Raw genomic sequence first — 23,645 nt, forward strand, 5'->3', positions numbered from 1 at the left:
TTCTAAATATACTTTGTTTTGTGTTTTGTTGGAATCCTATAAGAAAATTCCCAGGGTGCCTTTGTTCCATTGTATGAGTAAAATCCAATACAATTCCTTTAGGATCTTTTGACTAGGACTAGACAAAAAATGTCAAAAGAGTAGAACCTTCTCCTTTAATAAAACATGCTAGGTGTTTTAGCATGTGTCATAGTTGTTTACTCTTCAACACTAGTGTAGAATAGAGTGCTGACATGTCTAATTGTCCTTAAGGGAACCTGACACTCATCCGCATATGCTGTAACACATCATGTACAGCATGTGTTCTGATTATGCAACACAATCTATAGCATCAGGGTTTGCACAATTATTGTACGGGTCTACACATCTGTCTGTGCAATTGTGTGCATTCTCCACTGGTTACTTACCGGTAGTTTGTTTAAAAGTGGAATAGCTGCAAGACATTCTGTAAAATATTCAACCGGGAGGTGTCTGACATGTGTGGATGTGTTTTGTTACAGCAGACGCTTTCAAATTTGCAGACTCTACAAAGAAATGTTCTGACGTCGGTCAAAAAATAGTTGGTGCACCTTTTAAGTACTTTATGATTGAGGCCAAATGAGTTCCCTCACCAGTGTTGGAACATTTCTTTGCAGATTTTGCAAGCTATGACGAATTTACCGGATAAGCTGAGCTGATCTTCTAAACTTGCTGAACTGGGATCGAATCATTATAAGTCGATACTCCCTGAGGAGGTTTTTAATTAATTATACCTGTGTTATGTAATGGAAAAAGCCTTGCAACATCCTGCTGAATCATTATGGATTAGATGGACGGCAGATTTGATGACCGACTGGTGGCTGCCCGTCCGAGCTTTTATCTGACTGAAAACATGTGACCGTAAAACAGTCCTAGAGAATAAAGAGAAAATAATTTAAATGCAACTTTAAACAGTTGACTTTGTGATAAAGAAAACCCCTGCTAAGAATTCAGACAATTGAAACGGCTTTGTTCTGTGGTCTGTTTAATCTGCGTTGCAGAAATGTAGACCATAATAGTAGTTTGTGTTGTGTCAATCACTTCAAACAAAGGCAAAGAACAGTATCTTTGAAATCAGAGACAGAAACTATCAACACTGAAGCCGAAACATTACATAAATGTATTGAATTTGGGGTGCTGATATAGAAATCAATGGCATGACTTTGACATGCCCCCGTCCTCTCGGTTCACCACCTACACTCTTTATATGTTTTAGATATTATATCATTAATTTCCCTGGGATAACCCACATATAAAGATCTCTGGCAAACTTCCTAAATAACAAAGAAGCAATATCAATATTTTTTGTAAGTAATGGGACATGCAAACAATGCTACATTAACGGTAGCGAATATGAATGGCGTATTGGGTATACAAGTGCCATCTGAGTTATATGTCAGAAATAGCTAATGGATTTAGCCAAACAGACTGGAATTGTCATGCAAGGCCATGCTGTCATTTGCCACCGGAAAATGTTGCCAATAAATGGTTATGCGAAAAAAGGCCCTGAGTAATAGTCAATGTGAAACACAAAGTACAATGGGAGCAACCCTTAGGACTTTGGTAATCTATTGTATTTCTTGGCTATTAAACATTTATTTTTATCCATAGATTTTTGTTTTCTGGTGGCTTATCAGTTGGGCCAGTAAATCAGATTTTTACTTTTTTACTTTCACTAATAACATTTTCACTGCCTACACCATAAAAGAATGATCAATTTATATTTTTGATAATGTTTTTATGTGTTAGCCTAGGCTATGTCTTTTTGCAACAAGCTGGGAATTATACAGTTATAATGTAGCCACAAATAAAACATGTTTTTGCTGGAAAACTCATTTTATATTATGTATGTATGTACTATTATGTAGTTTTTTAACACATTCTTACTGATTCTTTCATTAATGCAAAAGAATGTAACTGTGGTTTGAGGGAGTGGCTAAAAAGTAAGAGAGGCTGGTGATGTCAGACAACAAGAAAAATCGTTTCAGAAAAAGTTTTTTGTTATTTGGGATGAATAATGCACAAGTAAGTCAAGCAATTTGCATTAAAAATAAATTTTGATTTTGTAATCCCATGAGAAAGGTGAACTTCAGAGCTTCTTTGTCTTAAACTTTCATTTGCATTGCAAGTGTGCTTTCTTATAGTCGCCAAAATTAAGAGCTCCTCTAAATTTAGGTGTATCGTTTCAACCATGGCCAGTCAACTGTCTCCCTAGTGATGCCCTGTGCTATAATAAGCAGCACGCCTGTTTACAGCCCTATGGTCTCACCGCCATGTCTTGAATGACAACTGGTGCTTTCATGGCACTATGGGAATGCATTAGCTCCACCCACTATAACCTTTCAACACCTACTTTGAGGTCTATTCTCAAACTGCTGTGCACTTGGTGTCGTGGTTGACAGACGATCTAAATGAAACAACATGAGTCAGTCAATCAGTGATTCAGACGTTGATTCAGTGGATGATTCAAATGATCAGTTGTTTATCTGTTGCTCTTTCTTCGTGCTGCAGTTATCGATGTTGTTTCCGTGTAGGTGTTCTTTTCACGGGTTACAAAAGTGCCCCCGTCTACAACAATGGGGGTATGATGCAAAAATTACAATCTGTGGTGGACTACAAAATGCATCACATAATCATTAAGGGAAAGTTGGGTGCTTTTTACATGGTGTTGACAGGTGAAGCTTATTTTAGGTTTAACAAAAAGAAAAAGAAAATAATGAATGCTAAAATGTTCTTCACTAGTAGTTCAGTATCAGGAGATCATAGCGGACACTGAACATTCAGTTCAGATTGAGGACATTGTGCAGCATAGTGGACATAGTATACAGTATGTATATACTCCAAGATATTCTGTTTGTATCCTATACATGATGAGCTAATAATATCTCACTGGTCTCAATTTATTATCTTCTATTATTGGGTTTTAGAATAGTATAGTCTTATTATGGCACTCAGGGATATTTCTGGATGCAAGATAGTATTGCAGACAACAATATGCATAAATTGGTGAGGGGTGAGGCCTCTTCTTTGAGGTTGTGTCCTGGTTGTTGTGTTAGATTTTTTACAACAAGTCGCACTTAATTTCTTGTTGTTGCTAGGCTTTTCTGGGTGATTGCATATTAATTTACTATAAGTCAAAAGAGCCACATCGGTTTATATCCAATATAATTTTGATTTGGCCATTTTGTCATCATTTTATAATTTGCACATAATCTATGACCAGTTGGGGAGAGTAAATGAAGACAGAATTTTAATTTTTGGGTGAACAATCCCCAAACAAGCTCATTGAACAAGAATAAAAGACAACAAATGATGAGATTTAAAATAATTGAATAAAGATACATTACAGCTGCAAAACTGGAAAAATGTATAGCATTTTATATTGATACATTTTGTTTTTATGTAGCCTAGGCTTTATTTAAGCTGTCAGACCACTAAAAGGCACATTTATAATGAAAAAATATTATGTATGTTCCTTTGTTTTTTGAAGGTTTTGTTTGTGTAACGGTGTGGTGTAGTCAGGAACAGGCTGAAGACTCTTTTTTTTTTTAATCCAAACACTTTAATAGCAACACTCAAGAATCAGGTAACAGACAGGGGAACTCACATTAACACGATGTAGGTATTACGGTGACCGGACAAGGAGTGAAGGAGAAGGAACAACTTAAGTAGTGAACACAACGAGGATAATTACTAAACACAGCTGACGCACATGAACTAATAATGATGGTAACCAACGACAGTGGCGGGAAACTGAACAAAGAAACGTGACAGATGAAAACACACTGAAAGTCCATGAACTAAACTTGACAGTTTGAATTTATTGGAAAATTATATGAGTGGCGTGGAAGATATGTGTGCAACCCCTGAAACTCTACCAGGGCGCAGACGATGGACGCTTAATAGTGGTGGTGATGTGTACACATTCATAGAAAACAATGGTTTAGAAATTGTGGCTACTGTATGATCTGCTCATCTTCATTTCCCTTATGGTCTTAATAAGAAATGGCAGCAAGCATGGTTGCTCAAACATGGATACTAGGAGATAAAAAATACTCAAACATAGATACAGATCCATTTTGTTTCTCTTGCCAAATGACCCATGACTGTAAATTCCTGATATCTTTTAATATCCTTTACTGGAAATAGTTTCATAAGAAAAGGAATAACCTTTCTTCGACACATGCCATCCAAACACCTCAGGAGATCTGTAGAGTAGAGGCTGATATTCAAAGCAAAGATCTAGTTCCTTCTCCGACTTTCACAATTGCCGGTCACCCAAATGAAATTTGTTTGTAAGAAGAATCAAAAGTGTTGTGGGGATTTGGGATGTTGTACCCACCAGAGGCAGTTCAGGCCAGAGAAATGAAACCACTGTTGGTGGCATTTTGTCAAGGATGGTCCCTTTTGTGGGCCACCCACCTGTTTCTCTGCTGTTTAGACTGAATATTAATAATGTTAATAATTAATAATCTTAATATATATGGTCATAATTAAATTATCATTTCTAAAGGTTCTAGTTCTGGAGGAGCTTTTCCCCATCCCACCCAAATGCTTTGCAGAATAGTAATGGTGCAGTGAAAGTACTGCTATTAGTATTTGAAAATGAATCAATACTAACTTGAAAAACCATAACACCACCTTGATATATATTTCATGTCTTTTTTGAGGGGGGGGGGGATCTTTTTCTTCTTCTGCTGGAATACACCCTGCGACCCCCTCTCTGCTTCTTTCTAAAAAGTGGTGTGAGATGAATTCCGCACCACACATTGAAGTTTACCCAGAAAACAACATTCCTCTCATGCAAGCGTTTGACGTCAATGCTGGTGCATTTATAGAACCTGTAAACAGTGGCCGGCACTCAGCCTGCTACTTAGCGATGACATTTCATCGTCTGAATGTTTATGCTTTGCATGTGGCTTCATCTTCTTCTCTGCTTTTTTTCCTGCTCATGAAAGGTTGTACCATTTGAACCAGAGCCCTAAGGAATGGTGGTTGGGCATACGCAGCTCACGCTATGATTGGTAGAGGTTTTGCTGTTGAATGGGACACTGTTTTGGGGCTGATGGGGAAGGAGGGGGGTGATGGGAAATGGAGTTGGTGGCTCAAGTTTAGTGCCATATGATGCCTACAAATGACAATGGATTCAGCTGTTATCGGTAGGGACTGGTTCTGCCACTACCGTTACCAATGCAGGTAAGGCAGATATTAAAATTCAATATTTTGTCAAAAAGAAATAGAAAATGGAATACTATAGGCTAAAATCAATCATTGTAGATGCTAAAAGTGAACTTATGCATCACAACATTATAATGTGCTGTATACCAAATTGATATTAGTTTAGAGATTTGCTAAAGTTTAACAGTGTTATTAAAATATTATACTTTTTAAGTATCAACTTTAAGTGTTAGATCACAAAGGTTATCTAATTGTAGAAAATAGAGAAAAATGAGCATGCACAATTAAATATTTAATACTGACTGACCTATATCTAGCCTTCTATATTTAATTGTGCATGCTAGTTTCTGCATATTTTTACTTTTTCATTTGCATTCAATTTTTATAACAATATTAATTTAATTATTTAATAACAATGTTACATGTAATCTTTAGCGGGTCTCAAAATAACCATTTTCATACTGTACATTGCTGCTACATCTACATTAATCCACATTTTCAAGTGTTCAAAAGTTTCACATCCACACTGAAACGTCGGAAAATGCCAAATTAATCTCATTGCGCATGTGAAAAACTTCATAAACACTCACTGAGATGATATAGACGGAACTGACAAAATGAAGTTCTCATGCTATTCTTCTAGCAGGATCATTTTGTTTACCAAAATATCTCACCATTAACTGGTGCGTCCAGGTTGCACTCACTCACCATTATATGTTTGGTCTAAAACGCAACTGTCCTCATGTTTTGCCACTGGACTGCAAATGTGAGTACATTTTCTGTCATCTTTGCAGGACTGTGATCTGAAGAGTGTACAAAGAAACATATCTTTAGCAACAGTGTGAAAGTGAAGAGCATTTAAAGTTTTCGAATACCTCCGTTTTCACAGTCCACACTACAACAATTTTATCCACTTGGGAGTGCGTTTTCAAAAAGCTCCATCTTTGTTGATAAAAACCAGTGTGGACTGAAGGCCAAAACAGAGAGAAAAAAATTAGTTATTAGTAACGTATTAGTGTGGACAAGGCCTGCGATATTGTAAGCATAAAATCATGCTTAGCATTTAATTTTTTTTTTTTATGTTTTTTTTTTTATGTTTTTAGTATAGAATTTTAATGATCATCATGCAAGTAGTTGTGAAAACCTTTATACGTAATCTTCCACGCACAAAGCAACAGGAAAACAAATTGAGCCTAACGGTTGGTGCATGTGCTCAAACTGGCGACATATCCCGATAACACTTTTCCCATAATATGCCGTCTTCTCTCAGCTGTCCTATAAATAATTAAAAGGCCAACAATAAAAAATAAAAAGCCCTGTTCTCGCTAAAATAAAAAATGGCACCGTTCAGCAAGCGTGACGTGAACAAATCGACATGCATTAGCCGATAAATGCTGTTGACTTCCAGCAGTGTCATTATCCACTTTAATTGACGTCATCGTCTGCATGTCTTATGGATCAAGAGTCATTATGAACTAACATCATGTGGTGCACAAGCCCTCTCTTTCCCTTTTTTTACAGCTGTCTTTTTTTGGGCTTCCACCAAGGAACTGCTGGTTTCTTGTTTTCCCAGGGCGAGGGGAGCCTACCCCTCCTTTAGGCCTGCCAAGGCATCGGAGGTTCCTGGGGCCCATAAATCACACTGGCTATTTGTAACTCTCCCTTACCAGCTTAAAACCCCAAGTTTAAGCTGCCAAGAAGCCCTTCCAAAGGATGTAAATATCACCCAGCTTTCCTGCACCTCTTCTTTTCCTCAAGTTTTGGTCTCAGTGTCGCAAACCATTGGCTGGATCTGACCGAGTCCATTTGATTCTCTCTCTCTCTCCCCTAGTTCTCTCGCGCTCGTTCATCTATGTGCCGTTAACAAGGAGAGGATGCAGAACCGATTTGACAGGGCAGCCTACCGCACGTCGCTGTGTGCTATTTCTGGAAAGCAATATTCATGCTTTTTTCTTTCTCTCTCTCTCTGCCTTTCCATCTCTCCCGCTCGTTTCTCTGAAGCGTAGCTGGTGTACCGTTGCTAAAGAAAATAACCATGACGTAAACCGGGCTCTCTGCAAAATAGACTTTAAAACAGGGGGATGGTAGAACGCGCCCAAAGAGCTCAAATAATAAATGGTTCCTCCAGGGAGGCAAGAACTCGTTTCAGTCAAAAAAGCAGTAAAATCAATATGAAACCACAAACTATTTATAAAAATGAAGTACATTTAACGGAAAAGTAATCAGCCCTGTTGGTTCTGAAAACGTCACCCCTTGCACTAAAGTCCTAATTGATTGATTGCAACTTTTTCTTACAGCGATTATTTGCTCATTGCCGTGTGGTTTCCACTGACAGCTTTTATTTGAAGGCAAACTACCATGGGCTCCTAAAAAAAAATGTCTTTCTTTCATTTTTTTTTCTTCCCCTCATTCTGTCCTCATTCACGAAACCTTCTTAAGAAAGAGGTTAAGAAAATGATTGAGATCAATTCTAAGAAGTTTGTAAGAATGTTTTTAAGTGCAAATCTTAAACAATTCTTAAAATTTTCTTAAGAGTATCTTTTTTTTTCTTAAGAAGAAATAGATAGGCTTTGGTGTTATTTGATTGAAAGGCAGGTGTTCCTGAAAACTCCTCAAAGGCCATCTTTTTGCACTGCCTGCAGATTACCGTAGTTCTCAAAAGCGCTTGGCTTGACGGGAGTTAATCACTCAGCGCTGTGATTTTAATGCACGGTTTCAAGTTAAAATAGTTTTTTTTTGAAAGAGCCTGTCTCAAGATGCAGCGGTATTTCCCATTCATTTGCGCTCCATCTTTCTTGCGCTCTTTCAAGAGTGAATGCATCATGTAGCCTGCGCGTCCACTCAGTGCACTGTTAATGATCCATTGGTTTCACTTGTCCACATTTCTGGTACTAGTAATATGTTCATGTCAATTCATTAAACACCTTACCTTTGGGGATTTAAGACAGGTTTTGGGTTATCCTAACTTTAAGAAGTTATATATAATTGTTTTTAAGAACATTCTTTTCAGGAATATGAATACTACTTAAATGTTTTAAGAGCAATCTTAAGAAAAAAGATAAGAACATTTGGTCACACTTTAGATTAGGGTCCAATTCTTACTAACTAACTATTAACTACAGCTTTTGCCTTAATAAACTCCTAATTACTGCTTATTAATGGTACAATATGTAATATTTTTGTATTAAAATATCCAAAAACCACTTGCACAGTGTTATATATTTCATTCAATTGTGTACTTACATTATCCTAAATGTTTCCAAGAATTTGTAAATACAGAGAAATTCACAATTTTAAATAGTGCCCGTCACTTGTTGCCTGTCAATGACGTAATATCTGCGTTATCCCTGGTTTCCGCTTGTACTGCCATGGTAACCATGGCAACAGACGTGGACAACTACGTAGTGTCTAGCGGCACCCTGTTGTTTCGTTCAAACATTATGGACCATAGCAAGCAGACTTTTGGACGAAAGGAGAAATAGGAGAAATGGCGTTTTCGAGATGCCGAGAGCTTCGCGACAAACTTTGATTTTACAGAGATGCCGTTCCTTGCATGTGCTTTATTAGACAGGTGAGCAAATGTACATAAAACGAATCAATGTTATAACATGATGAAATGTTAGAATATGGTCAGTATGATATTCTAATGTTGATCTAGCTTACTGCTAGTCTCATACAGCCAACAAACTAACACATAGAATAACATTATAACTTTCACCACACTCAAATGCAGTTTAGTGTGATAGTGTGGACCAAGTGCAACCTCATTACTTTATATCCGCGGGACTCGCGTGAGGCGCTAAAATCTGTCTTTCATTAGCAATCGCGCCCTGCTTCATACCACAGTCATGTTAAAAAACATGAATGTATTCACTCATCCATAAGCATTATTTCCCCATAAACATTACTAGATCCATCGGCATGACGACAAGTTCCATGATTCCACGCTCATTCACTGCATCATCAACCTTTGTTATTGTTTTGAAGAGGTTGACAACCCCTAGCGGTGAAAAACTATATATTGTTCCGTTAATAGTTAGTAAGGTAGTTGTTAAGTTTAGGTATTGGGTAGGATTCAGGGATGTAGAATATGGTCATGCAGAATAAGGCATTAATATGTGCTTTATAAGTACTAATAAACAGCCAATATCCTAGTAATATGGATGCTAATAAGCAACTATTTAATAGTGAGAATTGGACCCTAAACTAAAGAAGTTACCAAACATTCATAAGAAAAGCTTTTGCGAATACAAAATGGTCTTATCTTTTTTTTTTCTTAAGTTAGAAAATAAGACTACAAATAGCAGTTAAGAAAAGTTGTATTCTTAATGTTTTGTGAATCCGGCTCCGTAATATTGTTGGTTCATAGTACGAATTTATCTCGTTCTTGCTGTGGGTGTGTGTACGGTATCTTTTTTAATATATCACTGACCTGCACCTTATAAGCCCCTAGTTTGTTTCTGTGCTGGGGAAACACATCCCATGATTCACTGCTGTGTCCCAAAGCTTACCAACAGAGATGCTTCTGCAGAACAGAGGGAAGTGCAGGCACATTTATTAATGACTGTCCTTGAGGTCCTACCTCAGCGTCCTTAGCTTCTCTTGCACACTTAGTGTCCTTTTTATATCTCTCTCTGTGTGTGTGTGTGTGTGTGTGTGTGTGTGTGTGTGTGTGTGTGTGTGTGTGTGTGTGTGTGTGTGTGTGTGTGTGTGTGTGTGTGTGTGTGTGTGTGTGTGTGTGTGTGTGTGTGTGTGTGTGTGTGTGTGTGTGTGTGTGTGTGTGTGTGTGTGTGTGTGTGTGTGTGTGTGTGTGTGTGTGTGTAAACTTTGTATGTATATAAACAAAAAAACAATATTATAATTTAAAAATATAAAAACACATAGTATATTATAATATAACATTTTTGCTAGGTAACGATTATATATCATTTGTATAAAAAAGTTTAGCCAGTTCTTTTTTTGAAGATTCTTTGTAACATTCTTACAAACATCTTAGAATTTTTTTATCCGGCCCCTGATTCCTGAATAAAATGTTTAGCTGTTTCCACATAAATATTAAGAAACACAACTGTTTTCAACATTGACATTAATAAGAAATGTTTCTTGAGCAGCAATTAGATCTCTAAAGGATCATGTGACATTGAAGAAAAAGTCTTTACTATTAAAATAACTATGGTATGGGCCGGGGCTGTTTTTGAACTTGGCCTCTTACTTCCATTCAAGGGAAATCTTAATGCTTTAGCATACAAAAGCATTTTGAACAAAGCTATGCTTCCAACTTTGTGGGAACAGTTTGGGGAAGGCCCCTTTCTATTCCAGCATGCAGTGCCCCAGTGCACAAAGCAAGGTCCATGAAGACATGGTTGGATGAGTTTGGTGTGTGAGAACTTGACTAGCCCACACAGAGCCCCCATCAAACACCTTTACGATGAACTGGAAGCTAGATTGCGAGCCAGGCCTTCTAGTCCAACATTAGTGCCTGACCTCACAAATGCTCTACTGGTTGAATGGGCAAAAATTCCCACAGAAACACTGCCTGGAAAGCCTTCCCAGAAGACTGGAAGCTGTTATAGCGGCAAAGCGAGGACCAACTCCATATTAATGTCTGTATTTAGAATGCAATGTCCCTGGTTTAATGGTCAGGTATCCCAATACTTTTGTACACACACACAAACACAGACACAAACACACACACATAATATATATATATATATATATATATATATAATACTTTTTTGTTTTGCATTTCTGAGGTTTTTTTCTTGTCACCCCTACTTTTTTTCTTTCTCTGTATGTCTATTCCTCTTTGTCAACGTCTCTCTTTGTCTCTGCACAACAGGGCTTTGGACTAACTGCTAAAATAAAGCTCCCCTGGCTGGAATGAAAGCAGGAAATGGTGTCAGCAAATTGTGTCAGCTGTAAGTTTCTCTTTCAACTGAGCTCTGAAAACAAAAGGAAAGCCCTTCGGGAGAGAGGAGAGGAGAGCGTTAGGTTGTTGCTGCCATGAGGGATATCGTCCCTGAGGATATAGCGGTTAGATGTCAACTTAACCACTGTTTTCGATGGAAAGTTATCCTTAAAAATGTTTCAGTGCTTCAGCTAGATAGTGTAACTCATTGTCAGATTATTTTCTGGTTAGGTGCTGGTTTAGATCACAGCACATCGGCTCACATCTATGGATTGTTCTTGCTTGGAGTCCTTGGGCAGAGCTTTTATGACATTATTGAGAGGCTAACAACATGCTTTTCACGAGGGTCCTCAGGTTTCTGCAAAGAAACTACATGCTGCATTCATCTCAGACGTCTGTAATGCCGATCCGAGATGGGAGGGAGGGAACAGCGAGAGAGAGAAAGAGAGAAGCACAGCCGCCTGGCAATGTTGTGTCTTAAAATAGATTTGCGCACTTTTAAAAGCGCAGAGTGCACCCCATCCCCCCCTCGCTCCCCTCCACTCCCCCCAGAGCATTATTAATCCAGGGCTATTTATAACTGTGCTTTTCGCAGGCAGACTGTGTTCTGTCGCTGCTTGTGTTTAATCTCTTTTGGGAGTGAAGGGGAGAATGGGGGCCGGGGAGGATGAGGAGGAGGCGAAGGTGTAGAGGAAAGCGGGAAAGACAAAGGGGAAGGAGTTTAAAGCCAGGAAAGACCCCCTGCTATGGTGGAAATGGGGTCGTTTTTTTCAATACTTACAGTAGACGAGGGGAAAAAGCAGCATGGTTTCTTTTTAACATTTTTTTTTTCGACCAAAGAGAATTCCGTATTGTGATAAACATCTTTCCATGGGCCAACTATTGCAAGCTTGGGTCTCTCTAGACTAGATGATTGTCGTCTGTTGTTGTGGAAGTACAGAGCTGTGTATGAAGGTGCAGGAAAGTGATTAGAGGAAAGGCAATCAAAGCTTTTGTCTGCAGAACTTTTCACCTGTACAGATCCTTCATCACATGAGAAATAGCCAACAATATATCCTCCTCATCCTCCCTGTCCTCCACTTCACTTCCAGAAGAGACTAAACACAAGCAGCGACAGAACATATATATGTATTTATTTATTTATTGTGACTAAAAGAGGTCTTTCCTGCATTAAATAAAATAATAATTATTATTATTATTAAATATAATTGTACTGAAATGTACTGATCCAAAAAAGTATTGTCCGGACCAAGGAAATATAGAGACCGGACCTCTTGGAACTTTAATTGAATACCCCTGATCTAGGGTGTTACAATTAAAAAACAATCCTGTGTGCTCTAGTCTTATTGTCAAATTCAAATCTGACTGTGCTGGGAATTGTGATTTAACAATTGCCTAGCTGCTTTTAAACAAACTAAGCTAACCGCTGCATAACGGGATCAAGTGTAAATAAACACACACACACATTTACAAACACACACTGGCACCATGCTTTAACGCCAGTGACACGGAGTGAGAGGAAGCTATTTCTAGTCCTTCCACCAGGCGATTAGCATAATCCATGGAGTACGATTTAATCTGATGAAAGGTAAATCTGGCTACTCAAGCACTCTCTGGCCCTCTTCCAGACACTCCATTGATTAGTCCTCCTTGGCTTTTTATCCAAATAACATCACCCAGTTTTACTCTGTCTGTCGTATCTCGTTCCTTTGCCCTTCTCTCTCACTCACCCAACCTCACCCATAGCTTATGCAACACCTTCTTTTATTTTTAATGAGGAGGTACCTCTCTCTCTCTCTCTCTCACTCTTCTATTTCCATCCTGTCAGGTTACAATGCTCTTACCTCGTTTTTAATACATCGTAAGTGCCTCAGCAGAAATGTTTTTTTTGCTTTTTAAGGCCTTCCCCTTGGGACAAGCTCACCACTGTCCTCATTTATACATCACCTGGAAAAACTTTGAACAACATGGAAAGATGTGCATATATTGATGTACATGTATGTGTGCAAAACGTATTGGTATATTGGTACCATTTCAGCCAAAATAATTTTAAAAAAGTATTTATTTTTATGTTCATTTTACATTTAGATTACCTTTCCTTTCATCGAACGAGATGGGCATTTTTACAAGATGTAAAATAAGTCTCTGATGTCCCCAGAGTGTGTATGTGAAGTTTTAGCTGAAAATAGCCCACAGATCATTTTGGATAATTTTTCATACAATGTTAAAATTGCCACTTTTTGTGTCTGTCCCTTTAAATGCAAATGAGCTGGTGCTCCCGGCCTCCTTTCAAGAAGAGGGCGGAGCTTCAAGAGCTCATGCTCCAGCATACCGACAACAACAAAACAGGACAATCTGAAAATGTCAGAAACTGTCAGTATCGGAGTTTAGCCTTGTTTGTTCGAACCGGAGTCTGACAATGATGGAGAGACTCAAGAAGAAGTGACAACATGTAGAATGCAACAGGACGTTTCTGAATGGTTAATTGATGAAATCTTCAAGTCATCGATTAGCATGTGTTCCGTCATGATAATCATAAATCGCTGTACAGGTGCTCGTGTGGGAACTGTTGTAAAATGCCTACAGAGCCAGTGAATATATGCTGCATGGAGATAGAACAGGTATAGTTTAGTTTAATTACGGTTATAAGTTATGTTGTCATCTTGCTTTTATGACATGCTATTGCATTTGTGTTACGCACTGTATTGTAATAAAGGTGAAAAGACGGATGCGCCAGCTTGAGCAGACTCACAAATGTATGATTGACCATCCTGGACTGGAGCCTCGAGCCTGTTTGTTTAAACGTGTATTCTCTTCAGAATTCATGTATCATTTATTGAGCCGACTATGGTCCAGCGTTGAAAAGACTCTCGTTTGTGACGCAGTCCGGCGCGAAAATGATTGGTGCAAACGTGTAAAACTTTTGCGATTTTCTTTGGGACATTTCCTTCAAAAATTTAATTAAACCACAATGTCCTCAATGACTCACATGGCGGGAGTCTATGGAGACTCCCAAAACACGACACTTGCAATGCCTCTTTGGCGCAGACATTATACATCTCCAGCTGCTACAGCGAGGACATAGAAGTGGTGGACTCTGTGCTTCTCACTCAGGGCTGTCTCTATGCTAATAGGGCAGATCGTCACCAGCTGTGGGCGTGGCTTGTCCCTACAGTAATGTCATTGTAGGGGAGAATCTGAATCAGCTCGTTTCAAGAGACTGCTTTTGATTTATGGGAATTATAAAAAAAGAAGTGGAGTTTTACCATTATAGGCTGGTTGTTCTCCCACACTGCACACACACATCTGTGTTCAAACACCTTATAAAAGTGAATGTTGCATAGGTCCCCTTTAAAAATACTAATACAATTTATTAAGCAAATCTCGAAATGAATATTCATTTTTCTTACGGTACATTGTTGTGATGCCTTAATTCACTTGTATTGGATTTAAAGCAATTAATTTTAGTATGTAGTGTTTTATTTTTTCTAATTTATATAGACATATTAGTATAGAACTTTAATATCAGTAATCTTTCAGTTAAAAATAATTCTTGGCTTATATTGTCCAGAATTTTAATATAACGATGGATATTAAGCTTTTGTGTGGCTTTACTATAAAAGTACTAAACATCCTTAAAAATGTTACATTTACTCGAGAAGCAGATTTCCATAATATATCTTAAATTAAGTTTATTTTTCCTTTCCCATTTGAAAATAGTTTTTTTTTTTAAACAAGGGACAAGAAGTCTTAGTAACTTTGATCTTTTTATGGCCTAATTATATTGTCTTGTACAGTACACAACATGCATGCTTGATTCTGTTTTTATCAGTCTGCTAGTTTGTGTATATGTGCGCTATATGTGTGGGCGCTGCAGTAATCAGTCGAGACTCCACTTTGGTCAGAGCTCTCTGAGGGAAATTGCCTGGAAACCCCCTTAGTCTGCCCAACCTCCTCACTGAGGACTTCCTCAGAGACTCCAGTCCCAGAGTACCTCCCCCTTTTCTATTTTTGTCCTTCATGCGTTTTTCATTTCTTCCTTTCAACTTAAAAAGAGGTCCTTAATGAGTAACTACCAATTTGGAGGCGGGTGATATTTCAAATGGACGAGAAGTTTGAAAAAGGATAGACATTAGCTGTGACGGAATTGCCATTGTCTTTTGTTGGACAGGAAAGTGTTGATAGGAAGGCTGTCTTTAATAGTCTCTGTACTTGCTAATTATCACCTCAAAGGAGTTTTCCTTAGGCATGTGGGAGTCTTTCACATAGATGTTGTGTTTGGACAGATTACTTATCTGTGGTGCTACTGCATTCACGGTAGACTGTGAACAAACATGTTAACAAAACATTTAATGGCTGTAACCAAGTTTCAATATTAATAGAGCTTAATTTTAATTACATATTTAGAAAGTCTTAAGGGAAGTTTCACAATCATAGGTACGGTCATATGTTCATTCTTCAGGATTATTTCTTTAGCTGGTATTTTACGATTGCTTTTGTACACTCTGGAACTATCAGCAAAAAAATGACATGAAATAAATTTGAATTAAAGATACAAAAGGCAGTATTTGCAGTGAGGAGACCATTACATTTGTTAGAGTAATTCACACATGCTTACTTGAGTCTATTTGAGTTATTCATTTAAATAACTGGCTTATAAGTAGGGATGTACGCCATGACTAAATTCATTAACATTTAAATGGAAGTCAAAAGAATTATCCTTTTAAAAATAGCCTAATTCATCTATGGATCAAATAGTGAAAAACCCATACTGAATCCCGCTGAAAAATAAGTCATATACATGGGATGTGCCTGCCTTGCATTATGATTACTTGCATTATTGATTACAATGTACATTAAACGTAAGCATTCAATCAACATTAACCAATGTAGACATTTATTAGAATAAACTGAATCAATAGGACCAATAAGTACAAACTCAACAGTCTGTCATGAACAGAATTCCTCAAATAAATGTAAGCCAACAAAAGTCAGCAAGTCATGGTATTGCTGTTGGGTATTGTTGTCCCTCATAACAGGTAGTATAACAAGCCCATAAGCGAGCTTAATTGTTATATTGTAGTTTTATGTTGTTGACTAGCAGCAGCAGTATTGTTTAGTTGACTGGTTGACTAGTCTCGCACATCCCTACTCAGAGTCATTCTTTTGTGAATCAGACTACAGTGTTCTCACAGTATGTTTGTTTTTGCAGCCCATGAAGACAACACAATAGTCTATCTATAATTTATAGCCTTATTATTATTTCACAATTCACAGTCTTTTAACATGGAATTCACCCATAATCTCACCATTTTTGGACAGGCTTCTTCATTAACTGAAGTTTTGGGCCATTTGTTGCATACCACACTGAACTTCACACAAGGGAATCATACCTGTTCTTCTCCTGGAAGACTAAGGGTATCTGGGGAAACTATGGTAAGCTCGTCTGGTCAGAACAGTAGCGGTAGCCCTGGCGACCTCGGGTGGCCATGCTCTGACGTCAATGGCTTGATAAAGTCGGTCGGCCTGAGGGCGCTAGGAAAGATATTTTTAGCCCCTGACTGATGAAGGGGGAGTAATCTGATTTTCATGTAAGCCGAACGCTTCCGCCAGGCATCCAGCAAAGAAACCGGATCATTATCATGTTGGTAAACTTTAGCCGATGCTGGGAGGGCAACCCGGCCCACGGTAGAGGCTGAGTGACATGTGAGTTAATGTGTTCTCAGCTGTAAGTGGCCCCCGCGTAGTGGTATCCTACCTCACACTCGAGGTCTCTGCAGATTCAAGGACACCACAAAGACTCTATAACTTCATACTGCCTATTTCGAAGTGATGTGCCAATTTGGTTTATTAGTATACAGCAATGCAAGGATTTAAAGTGCTTTTCATAGTTTGATGAAAAAAGTATGCCAGGCATGTCCAGGAGGTGTAGTATTCTGTGAAGTATGCATGCTTTTTTTCCAAAATTGGCTATTTCTCAGTTATTTAAAAAAAAGTTAATAAATGTGATGACGATGCCACCCTTGAAGGTAATGAATTATCCTAGATGCTACCTTGTCTGTCCCATTGCATTTACATTTACATTACATTTATGCATTGATTTGTGAGATGCTTTTATACACAGCGGCTAAATTACATTGAGGGTATATTTTTTTTCAAACCGTAACCCATGGCTTTGTTGCTTGTGCCATGTTCTACTGTATGAGCTACAAGAATGCAATACCAACATTTCAGTGCAGGCACCAATTTGATTATTATTGTTTCATTTAGTATTGGGAATAGAAATTAATACAGTTTTTTTTTTTTTTTTAAGAAATGAATACTTTTATTCAGCAAGGATGCATTAATCAAAAGTGACAGTAAAGACATTTATGTTACAATAGGCTTCTATTTTAAATAAAAACTGTTCTTTTGAACTTTTTATTCATCAGAGAATTCTGAAAAAATTCACTCGATATTTGTAAAAAAAAATATTTTTTTATTTTTATTTTTTTATTATACTTTTATGTCTAATATAATTACGAATTAAATTGCAGCCTATGAGCTTTCCTTACTCATAATCCAACCATAATATGCCACAGAAATCAGGGGCAGGGGCAAGTTCAATTCCTTTTGTTCCCCAATGCCGTTGAAGTTGAGTACTTAGATTCGGACTAATGTTTGGAAGCTGCTTTGACCTGGTCACCTTTAATTGGTGAGATTTGTTTCCCTGCCTTTGTAGAAAGCTCATGCTAATGTGCACACGAGCCTGGAAACACATCGCTATCCCCATGGCAACTCATTAATGCCACCTTACTGCAGGGAAAATGATGTATTTGATGGAGGAAAAAAAAGTACAACACAAACAAAATCAGGAATGTTGGGTTTTCCGAGGTCTTTTTTTAGTACATCAGTTGTGCAAAAGACTGGCTCAGAAGCTTTGGGAAGCTCAGTATTCTTGGGTAGTGGTACTATTGGAAATAGCAGAAATGGAGAGAAAGTGACTGGTTGGGCTGATTTTTAGGACGAGCCTCAGGCCATCACCTTGGTTTCCCCTCTAGGTTATATAACCACATCCTCTCTTTACCAGTACAGTGCCCTACCATAAGGAAGGTCTTGGCTGTTACTTTTTTTCTAATGATCTAAAAGGAAGCTGTCGCCCTTTTACATTGAATTTACAATTTTGGACATTTTTCTGTGCTGCCCTTCCCTGATAAAACCGAGCTCAGTTGGATTACATTCCCAACGGGCTACAAAGGACGACAACGTCAACTAGCCAGTCAACATTTGAGCTTGATTACACCTGATTACGGTAACATGGGCAGACACAGACAAACGTCAGCCCTGCATTTACAGACACATCATACATGAACCACAGAGTACCCTCTCAATTTCAAATGCACCCATTGGCCTTTGCTTATGTAACTGTGTGTTCTAAACAAATTGTATGTTTATGTGTCAACATGCTATTTTAAGTGCTACTAGCATAGAGGTTAAGGGAACATGTTTGAACCCAGGCAGAGGTGACTGATTATAAAATACAAATGCAACAGGTGCGTGCATGTAAGCTTTAGTTGTTAGCTTTAACAGGTTATCATAATTCTAATGGCTGGTAGATGACTCGTTAATTTACTGTATCGCTCTCTTTCCAGCCGTGGATGTGAAGACTTTGTTACCATCTGGGATGCAGAGCCCGGTGGGAAGTGGAGGAGATCAGGGCGGAGGTAGCGGAGGGCCGGTGGACCTGCGTACAGACCCTCGTCTGAGCACACTAAGCACAGTGGACCCGGCGATGAGAGAGAAACAGCTTCAGCACGAGCTGCTCTTACTCAAACAACAGCAAGAGCTCCAGAAGCAGCTGCTGTTCGCCGAGTTCCAGAAGCAGCACGAGGTTTTGACACGCCAACATGAAGTGCAGCTACAGGAGCATCTTAAGGTATGACCCTTGCTGTCCTCTCGGTACACATCATCTCCTTGAGCTCTGATTCTTGACTGATTTTCTTCCTGAACAGCAACAGCAGGAGATCCTTGCAGCAAAGCGTCAACAGGAGCTGGAGCAGAAGAGGAAGTTGGAACAGCAGCGTCACGAAGAGATGGAGAAGCAGAGACTGGAACAACAACTGCTCATGTTACGGAACAAAGAGAAGGGCAAAGAGAGTATGCATCTCTCCATTAATCCATCTATTATATACAATAGATCTACAGCGAGCGAACTCATTTCATGGCATGTTCACCGCTCATCATTTCCTGTTATTTAATTTCCAAAATGGGAATAGTTTAAATGCACTGTTCACCTTTTAGTTCAATGAGTAAACACCTTGCTGAGCAGTACGTGGGTGATGTTTATCTCTGTTTGCTGTTATAATTATGCATTGTCATGGATATTCTTTAAAGTACTTTAGGCACAGCAGGCACAAATTGCTGTATTATTTCTCTTTGGTTGTTAACTATTAAAAATAACACAATGCAGTACTAGGATTTATTGAGCCACAAAATTAACATATTGGATCTGTTCCAAAACCTTGTGAGCTGCCTACATAGTATTCTAACAGAGATGGAACCTCATAAGTGCACACATACTGTAGGCACCACTTATTTGCAGCACCTGTGGGAAAAGTCTCTTCTCAAAGTTGATTTCAATATAGTTTGATTAGCATGTTGCTAATGTCATGAGTAATGATGCTGAAAATTAAGCTTTGACATCACAGGAATAAATTACATTTTAATATACATTAAAATAGAAATCAGTTATTTACTGTTTTTACTGTATTTTTGTTCAAATAAATGCAGCCTTGATGAGCATAAGAGACTCATTAAATTGACTTCTTATTTTTAACCAGTAATGTATTTACACTGCCTGTCCAAAAATTGGCTAATACGTTAGAGTCTATGATTGGATCATTATTGCAGTAATTATGTTTCTAGCGTGTTATATGTTTGGCAACGGTTCTTCTAACTCTAATTGATGAAGTGTGTAGCTTTACATTCCTTGAACAACCACGTAGGAAGACACATCATGTCCATGCATTGTCAATGCAAGATCTTGACCAATAATTGATGCTCCTCTTGATGGAAATAAATGTTGTGATGTTATTTCCATCAAGAGGTAAATACATTTTTTTAATAAATCCCCAACTTTGTTATTTGTCCAGTGCTATTAACATAAAACCATGCAGGTTGTTAAATAAAGGTGCTCTAAAATGTTTCTGTGATTAGATGTAGAATTTTCACCTAGCGGACAATAAAACGGAATGAGAAAAGCCCATAGATTTTCATTGAAGGAGGGGCACCAACCATATATAGAGACCACAATATCACAGAGACTTCATAGAGTTGTGTTCTTTTGACTTTGGTTAGTTAGCAACCTCAGAACACCCTAGCAAAGGCATAGCAATGCCCTAGCAACTACATAGAAGACACTAGCAACCGCATAGCAACACACTGGCAGCTATCCGCAAACCCATGATAATGACTTTTCCAGAGGTGAACGAAACTCACTGTTTAAAAAAATATATATGTCAAAAACTGATTCAAAATCACTCTCCTCCAATCCAACATCACCTGTGTCCTTTGACTCTTGTTATTAGGTGCCATCGCCAGTACTGAGGTCAAACTGAAGCTGCAGGAGTTCCTGTTGAGCAAAAAGGAACCTGGCCCCGGTGGACTTAACCATTCCTTCCCCCAGAAGTGCTGGTAAGAGGAACCTTGCTAGTCCATATCACTCAGCCTTATTCTGGGCTGGTAAACCCAAATTCAAAGCGCATTTTTAAAACAAAAAATTTTTTCAGCAGTAAACAAAATTAATGCTTTTGAGCATGAGCCACATTATGCTGGAAGTTTATGGGTCTCGTGCATTGTGATGGATGAGTCTTTGTAATGGCCTGTGTTTGTTTTCAGGGGGGCTCACCACGCGTCCCTGGAGCAGAGCTCCCCTCCGCAGAGCAACACACCGGGCACACCGCCCTCCTACAAACTCCCACCGCTGTTAGGGTCCTATGAGGGCAAGGATGACTTCCCTCTCCGTAAGACCGGTGAGTAGACGTCTTGCACGTGTGTTTCGTAAATATTGCATAAATGTTTCGCATAAATGTTGAAATGAACAAAGATTAATAATAAATGCTGTAGAAGTGCAGTTCGTTATTAGTTCATGTTAACTGATGTAGTTATTTAATGTTAGCTAATGAAACACTATTGTAAAGTTTTACCAACAATTATATTTGAACTTTATATTCATGGAAGAAATCCTGAAAAAGGTCATGGTTTCCACATAGAGATTAGGCAACATTGATAATAATCAGAAATGTTTCTTGAGCAGACAATCATCATATTAGAATGATTTCTGAAGGATTATGTGACACTGAAGATTGGAGTAATGATGCTGAAAATGTAGCTTTGATCTCAAGAATAAATTACATTTTAAAATGTACTGTATTAACATAGAAAACAGTTATTTTAAATTATAATAATATTTCACACTATTACTGTTTGTACAATATTTTTAATCAAATAAATGCCGCCATAGTGAATATAAGAGACTTAATTTAAAAACACAAAATATATCTTACCAACCTCAAACATTTGAACGGTACGGTACATTTAATGTTTGAAAATCTCCCATCGACTTGCACTGTAAGAATGTAACGTCTAAATAATGATGATGTCATACTGGCCCACTCTCTTCAACTGTTGATGTCAGCTGGGTCACATTTTCTTTGTCTCCCATTCCTCTGGCTCTCTTCTCCTTTTCTGGATTATTATACCAATAAACACTATCCTTGTGCTGCCTTGCAAGCCCTCATATTTCCTCCGGGAAATGCAAATGTATTTTAATTAATTGTTTCAATGAGTAATAGTTGCGACATTGACACTGCATTATAAAGGATTACTGTGTTTGCATGTAAATGTCAGATGATGATTTTCTTTCTGTGCATGAATGACGCTGTTATGGAGTCAACAGTGTTTTTGTGTGGAGAATTTTGAGCTCTTTAACATTCTAGAGGTATCACAGGAGGTGTGTGTGTGTGTGTGTGTGTGTGTGTATGTGTATGTGTGTGTGTGTGTGTGTGTGTGTGTGTGTGTGTGTGTGTGTGTGTGTGTGTGTGCGCGCGCACAGGGTTGAAGACTCTTCAGTGAGGAGTCTGCAGATGTGAGTCATAATGAGTCATCAGAACAGTGGACCAACACATAAACGCACACCTTAGTGGCTATATTAGTGACGAAATGGATTTCATACTAAAATAATGATATTTATTATACCCTACCTCACAATCTAACCCTCACACAATCTATTGGCATTAATACATTTCAAGCGAAACACAAATTGGCCTGATTTTGAGAGTTTCAAATACCAAGGACCACCTCAAATGTCTTGGATGTTGTTTGACTATATTTGTGAGGATGTTTTCAAAGTATAACCTGAGTACACACACTCATACCGGTCATCTGCTGTTCACTCTCATAGCTGCCAGCCATACTCCAAAACACCCACACAGATTCAGTGAGTTTGTTCCCACACAGACACACATCTGCTATCTGCTTTTTACACACAGCTATCTTTTAAACTGTCACACCCACGCTGCTTTATAAAGCTCACTATAATAGAACTGACACACATATACCATACAGAGGATAGGAGGACACTTGCGCACACACACGCCCTCTAGCTTGGACTTCAGCACACTGATAAAGTAATCGCAGACGGGTCTGTTACCGTGGGCGAAGAGCTTACTCCATATTACCACTGTTATGGCAACACCACAGCAATCTCCTTACATAACCTGGCCTCAGTTTGTGTGTGTGTGTCTTTCCATCACGTCCCCTCCCCCTCGTCTCACACATTTATTTTTAATTTAATTAAACTCATACTAAAGTCACTGATAGCATTAGGCACTAAAGTCCTTTCTGCTCTATATGCTTAGTGTGGCTGTGACGCACAAACGGGCCCAGAAAAAACACAGGGCTCGGTCAAGCCGCATTACACACGGCGTGTTCGGGTAATTGCCCCACTTCCTTAGTCTTTTTTCTGTTTCAAATCCCTTTTTACTTCAATTAGTTTAATTTGGCCCATCATCTCCGGAATCAACAAGAGATAAAATCAGCACACTGTAAATATAACTTTTATCTACAGCTCTGTGTGTGAGTGTGTATGTGAGTGAGAGAGAGAGAGAGAGAAACAGGGAGGGATGTGCGGTTGCTGTCCATGGTCCTGATGCACAAGAGCGACAGATCCAAAGCCTCATTAGTAGTGTTCATTAAGGCAACATACATAGGGTTGGTGACTTTGAACAAGCCCCTAAGTGTAATTAGTCAACTTTGCTGTGCAACTAATCTTGCACCGTTTGTGCCACGGACACACGTGATACCTCAAATCATGCGGGTGTGAAATCAAGTGATTTGAACTTTTTTCTTTCTCTCTCTCTTGTTCAGCCTCTGAGCCCAATCTGAAGGTACGTTCACGGTTAAAACAGAAGGTGGCTGAGAGGAGAAGCAGCCCACTGCTTAGACGGAAAGATGGTACTGTGATCAGCACCTTCAAGAAAAGGGCAATTGAGATCTCAGGTAA

General features: G+C 38.6%; 1 protein-coding gene across 5 annotated transcripts in view; it reads left to right on the forward strand.

Annotated features, from left to right (window-relative positions):
* The window catches only part of hdac5 (histone deacetylase 5), a 78,478-nt gene that overhangs the window by 34,514 nt on the left and 20,319 nt on the right, over window positions 1–23,645 (forward strand). For all 5 annotated transcript variants that reach the window (XM_056234704.1, XM_056234702.1, XM_056234701.1 and 2 more), the window contains 5 exons: window positions 18,736–19,019; window positions 19,096–19,240; window positions 20,671–20,776; window positions 20,981–21,114; window positions 23,510–23,641. In XM_056234704.1, the coding sequence (XP_056090679.1) occupies window positions 18,736–19,019; window positions 19,096–19,240; window positions 20,671–20,776; window positions 20,981–21,114; window positions 23,510–23,641 (801 nt within the window). The remainder of the gene's footprint in view (window positions 1–18,735; window positions 19,020–19,095; window positions 19,241–20,670; window positions 20,777–20,980; window positions 21,115–23,509; window positions 23,642–23,645) is intronic.

Source organism: Rhinichthys klamathensis, unplaced genomic scaffold, assembly GCF_029890125.1.
Source record: "Rhinichthys klamathensis goyatoka isolate OS25496 unplaced genomic scaffold, OSU_Roscu_1.1 h1tg000401l_1, whole genome shotgun sequence".
NCBI classification, from domain to species: Eukaryota; Metazoa; Chordata; class Actinopteri; order Cypriniformes; family Leuciscidae; genus Rhinichthys; species Rhinichthys klamathensis.